The 6,133-nt window shown below is 26.7% G+C and overlaps 1 protein-coding gene across 1 annotated transcript; it reads left to right on the top strand.

The window, feature by feature from the left end:
- The first annotated feature begins 3,227 nt into the window (after window positions 1-3,227).
- LOC128957926 (ubiquitin-related modifier 1 homolog) lies at window positions 3,228-3,707 on the top strand. The gene has a single exon (XM_054303745.1). It carries the CDS (start codon window positions 3,345-3,347, stop codon window positions 3,657-3,659), a length of 315 nt encoding a protein of 104 aa, XP_054159720.1. The 5' UTR covers window positions 3,228-3,344; the 3' UTR covers window positions 3,660-3,707.
- Window positions 3,708-6,133: the final 2,426 nt, after the last annotated feature.

Raw genomic sequence — 6,133 nt, 5'->3', positions numbered from 1 at the left:
TTAAATGAGAGGCAAATTGAGGAGAGAAAGATAGATAGATAGATAGATAGAKAGAKAGAGAGAGAGAGAGAGAGAGAGAGAGAGAGAGAGAGAAAAGGCCTCACAAAATGAATGGCAAATTACTTCAATGGAAACTATTGAACATAAAATACATGAATGGTTTGCTTCAAACAAACAATCGGCTGAAATCTCTTTGAAATAAATGACTGTTTAAATCATAAGTAGTAAAATAGTAGTGAATGAGCTGATGGATGAACAGTATGTTTGTATTCATTTTTGTAGACATCTCTGTGTAGTGATGAACAAGTGCTTCACTTAACAGCGCTTTTCAATCAGTAAATTACAAGTCGGGACAACCCTCTCATCAAACAACTCACTGACGACTAACTTCTCAAATATAGATAAATACAATCACATAATAAACTAAACATTTTTAGACATCATATTGTAGTGAATGTCTCGAAAGACATTTATAATTTGTTTTCATTTATTACTATTGATTCAATACATTTGACAAAATGTTGTGTGAAATCTTTTATCTAAAGTTAATTTTGTAGTTAATTTTATTTAAAAATACAAAAACAAATAAAATTATATTATTATCATTTAATCTTTTAAGTTTTATTTTAGATAAATTATACTAACATTAAAACAACATGATTTAATTAAATGTTTAAATTTAATGTAGACTAGTATTATCAAAACACATAATACTATTTTTATGACTATCAATATTATTTTTAACAAACAATTTATCAAATATTAAAAGTAATTGAATTATAAGCATAATTTAGTTGGTTTCCATCGATAAATAACTACAATTTAACTTAATGTCTAAATTACTTATCATTGCGTATATATTTTCAATAATCATTTGAAGATTAAAGTCAACAAATCGTTAAGAGAAGAGATGTCCTAAAATAGATGACTCATTGCCTACTTTATAAAAATTCAAATTTTTTTTATTTGCCTTTTCGTTGCATTATATTATATCATATAAGTCTCAATCTTCCTGTCGGTGTCCCTCACATAACAACTTAAATATTTCAACGCTAAAACTTAAGACTATTTAAAAGACATAAAAAAATTCACTTTGTATTTGACTTACAAAACAATAAACAAAATGAATTAATATTTTTGTTACTTAACTTTAAAATTAATATTACTGATGTTTATAAAATAATTAATATTACTTCATATAAGTTCATAAATACTAATGTTTATATAATATTGTATTTGAAACCAATTGCAATATATTATTTTTTCAATTTTTTAGTTTTTGTGTATAAATTATATTTTTAAAAGTATTTTTATCGCCAAATTTCAATTTATTATATTAACCCAAAAGCCGACAATATTATTGCTTTTGCATTATATTATATTTTCTAGTGTATGTATATGTGTGTGTGTGTGTGTGTGTGTGTGTGGCGTCCGTTTTATTTGGTTTGTTAAACAATTGATAAAATATGATATTTATTACTATTTTAATAGAAATGATAAAATCGGGAGTGAATGGGGACTGTATTGTATGGTTTTGATGTATGATAATAGAGTGTGAGAGACAAGTAAATCGACAATATATGAGAGATAGAGAGTCTATGTTTAAATGTAAGGCCCAGAAGAGTATCTGTTAAATGGCTAAACATTAGTAAAACATTCAAAAGACTAACACATATATAATCCCCAAATGACTGTCTTTCTTAATAAAGTTGTACCACTTTTTATAGTGGGAAAGGTATTTGACGCCAAACACATGCACTTACATAATACGGATGATGCCAGTGATGGTTAGGGCTTAACTGTTTGTCTAATTTCTCCCGAGAATTACATCCAAACAATAGATGAAAGATTTGGTTGCGATCAGAGCCGACAGCTCTAGTGATCCCTTGACTCTGATAACTGTGCTCTCAATGCTCACTATATTTGCTATGTTTTCATATTTAGCCTCACATTCAATGCATCGCTTAATGTTAGGGCAAACACAGCAATTAGTTTTCATAAAAATACACTCAATATAGTTGTTATACTATTATATACATTGTGTTTATTACTATAACTTGTAAGTGCTTTTGCCGTAAATGAAAATTAATAACTAATTCAATGAACACTCAGATGAATGACTTAAATGACTGCAATGTGTTATAACTTAATGTATTAAATACGACTATAAAGTAAAACACAGACTTTAGTCATAAAATGAAACAAAAGTGTTTCAAACAAATTATACATATTTTATATAAAAAATATTATACTGTATATTAAGTTAATATTATTAACAATGAATTAAATTTATTACTTTTATTACAGTACTTATAATCATTGATTTGCAATTAACATAAATTAATATTGTCATTACAAATATAGTGCAATGCATTAAACTACTGTAAAATAACAAACAATTTTACATATATTTCAAGAAAATTAATTTCTCTGTAATAATATATCGATTAATTCAATTTGTAAATAAATGTATTTTTATTTTTTGCTAATTTATCGCAATATTAGTTAAAATGTTATATTCTATACATATAGTTATTAGATGTGTAAACTAATTTTACCGGATAATACAATTGTGAAATTGTAATGCAATAGCAAAATATAATATTTATCATATCATACATGTAATTATCAATATTAATAAAAATATTTAATACATTTCTATACAAAAATTTAATCAATTATTAAATAATCTTATAGTAATTATAATACATCATATAATTATATATTGATTGAATATATAATTTTAAAATGATATTGTATTAATAATATAGTTTTGTTTTAATTAAAATTAATTTTATGATACAATGCTAGACAATAAAAATGTTATTCAAATATCTGATTTCCGGCGTCTTATACCTGATCTGTTAACTCTAAACTTTATAATTTATATATATTTAAAACATAATACAATCATACTTTCCATTAATTTTCATTACTAAATATACTATGTTTTTATAGTAACGTGAAAACTACTTTTACATTTCCGCCAAAATCTGTTAACTTTATTGAAAGTGAGTCCAACTTATGATTTGTAAATTTAATTCAAATATTATATTATAGTCTAAATTAATACAATAGACATCTATTGTATTGAAATGATTTCAATTGTAATATCAATGATAACTAACTGAATGTCATCACTGCTGTCACCTATAGTTCAAACATTTGATAACATAAAGCAATAATTGATACTATTTTGTAAATAACAATATTTTCATACTATTTGTGAACATAAGCCCATAGAGTGCACACATAAAAAGGTACAAAATTGGAGTTTTGTTATCAAACAGTAATTACTTTCAAACGTGTTATTGATTTTAGTGTTGATTTGATTGTCATCTGAGATGTCGAGTGAAGACATTGTCGAAGTGTTGGTCCAATTGAGCGGAGGAACTGAACTACTGTTTGGTAATACAAGACAACTAACCATCAAATTAGACAAAATTGCGGACAAGAGATGCGATTTACAGCAATTGATTGATTGCCTGAAGACCGACCATCTGAAGGAAAGACCCGAACTGTTTGTCATCGGAAACACCGTTAGGCCAGGGATTCTGGTTTTGGTCAATGATGTCGATTGGGAACTGTTAGGTCAACTACAATACCAACTCAAACACAACGATAGAGTGCTCTTCATATCGACTCTTCACGGAGGATGACCTCAACAGTCGTAACATTTTTTAGTGATAATATCAACAATTATTTGACACCAATTGTATCACTAATTAGTTTACAATATTTTCTTGTATTATATTATTTCACAAATTTTATTATATTTTTGATTTCAAAAAAAAATTTAATTATCAAATAAAAGCATTGAATTTAAATAATATTTTTTTTAAAAACTATTTATGATAAGTGTTTAAAATGTTATTATATTTTAAAAATAAATATTTTTTATTATTTACTTATGAAAATAATATATTCAATTATAGTAAAAATACAATGTTTTTGAATGCAATTGAATTGAATTACTAAAAATATAATTTATAAACTTTTCAATTATAAAACTGTAATATATTGTCAAATTGTTTAGTGAATTCAAAAATGTTTAATATGAATGTTTAGCGCTGATGGGGTTAAGGGTAAAGGTAGGGGTAGGGGTAGGGGTAGGGGTAGGGGTAGGGGTAGGGGTAGGGGTAGGGGTAGGGGTAGGGGTAGGGGTAGGGGTAGGGGTAGGGGTAGGGGTAGGGGTAGGGGTAGGGGTAGTGATGTGGATTACCTCTAACCAGAAACCAAGATTTAGGACATTAAAAATGAAAATAAATTGACCCATTTAAGGCATTGCCTTAACTGCGGTGAGACATGGGAAGCTTGCGGTCAGTAATTATCTCGAGAACCGATGGTCAGATCTTGCGGTCAGACATATAAAAGTTATAGAGAATAAAAAGTTAGGAACTAAGGTTGACCTTAAAAAATTTTAGGTTCACCAGGGGACACACAAAAAAAATAAAACATGAAAATTTTGTACTAAAAAACCGCGGTCAGTGAATATCTGGAAAACCATTGGTCAGATCTTGCGGTCAAACATATAAAAGTTGTAGAGAATAAAAAGTAAAAAAATGGTTTAATTAAAAAAAATTTAGATTCATCAGGAGGCGCAAGAAAATATTAAAACATGTAAATTTTGTATTAAAAAAGCTGCGGTCAGTAATTATCTCAAGAACTAGTGGTCAGATCTTGCGGTCAAACATATAAAAGTTTTAGACAATAAAAAAATAGAAACTATGGTCTACTTGAAAAAATTTTAGTTCAACCAGGATTTCAACAAAAAAAACATTTTTATTTGACAAAATGGTATTCAGTGATTATCTAAAAAACTAGTGGTCAGATCTTGCGGTCAAACATATAAAAGTTGTAGAGAATAAAAAGTAAAACAATGGTTTAATTAAAAAAAATTAGGTTCACCAGGGGGCGCAAGAAAATATTAAAACATGTAAATTTTGTACTAAAAAAGTGGCGGTCAGTAATTATCTCGAAAACTAGAAGTCAGATATTCCGGTCAAACATATAAAAATTATAGAAAATAAAAAGATAGAAACTATAGTTCACTTATAAAAATTCTAGGCCAACTAGGGGTTCCACAAAAAAATTAAAACATTTTTTATTAAAAAAATGGCATTCAATAAATATTTGAAAAACCAGTGGTCAGATCTTGCGGTCAAACATAAGTTATAAAAAATAAAAAGATAGAAACTATAGTTCATTTATAAAAATTCTAAGAGAACCAGGTGACCTACAAAAAAATAAAACAAAAATTTTGTATTAAAAAAATATTGATCAGTGTTTATCTGAAAAACTAGTAGCCAGATCTTTCGGTCAAACCTTTAAAAGTTTTAAAAAATTTAAAAGTAAGAACAATAATTTAATTTTTTTTGGAACCTCACAAAAAATAAAACCTATATTTTTATTTAATAAAAAAATGTTATATTTTTATGGGTTTCCTGGTAGACCAAAAATTATTTTTATTAACCATTTTATTAATTTATAATTGTTTACAACTTTTATATTTTTGATCGCAAGATCTGACCACTGTTTTTAAAATACTCACTGACCTCAACTTTTTAATAAAAAAGTTAATTTTTTTGTGAATCCCTTAGTTGGCCTAGAATTTTTATAAGTGAACTATAGTTTCTATCTTTTTATTTTCTATAATTTTCATATATTTGACCGCAAGATCTGACTACTAGTTTTCGAGATAATTACTGACCGCCACTTTTTTAGTACAAAGTTTTTGTTTTATTTTTTTTGTGGGTCCCCTGGTTTATCTAAAATATTTTAATGTTAACTTTAGTTTCTAACTTTTTATTCTCTATAACTTTTATATGTTTGACCGCAAGATCTGACAACTGGGTTTTCAGATATTTATCGAATACCATTTTTAAATTGATTTTTTAAAATTTTTTCGTTTGCTTCCTGGGGGTTCTTAAATTTTTTCAAGTGAACTATAATTTCTATTTTTTCATTGTCTACAACTTTTATATGCCTGACCGCAAGATCTGACCACTAGTTCTCGAGATAATTATTGACCGCTGCTTTTTTAATACAAAATTTACGTTTTAATATTTTTTTGCGCCTCCTGATGGACCTAAATTTTTTTAAACTCTTAATTCTCTACAACTTTTATATGTTT

This window comes from Oppia nitens, unplaced genomic scaffold, assembly GCF_028296485.1.
Source record: "Oppia nitens isolate AA-2021 unplaced genomic scaffold, nextdenovo-longstitch-racon4-pilon3 scaffold13_pilon_pilon_pilon, whole genome shotgun sequence".
In the NCBI taxonomy this organism is placed as follows: domain Eukaryota; kingdom Metazoa; phylum Arthropoda; class Arachnida; order Sarcoptiformes; family Oppiidae; genus Oppia; species Oppia nitens.
Note: the sequence above shows the minus strand (reverse complement) of the source record. Positions and strands in the feature narration are given on the sequence as shown.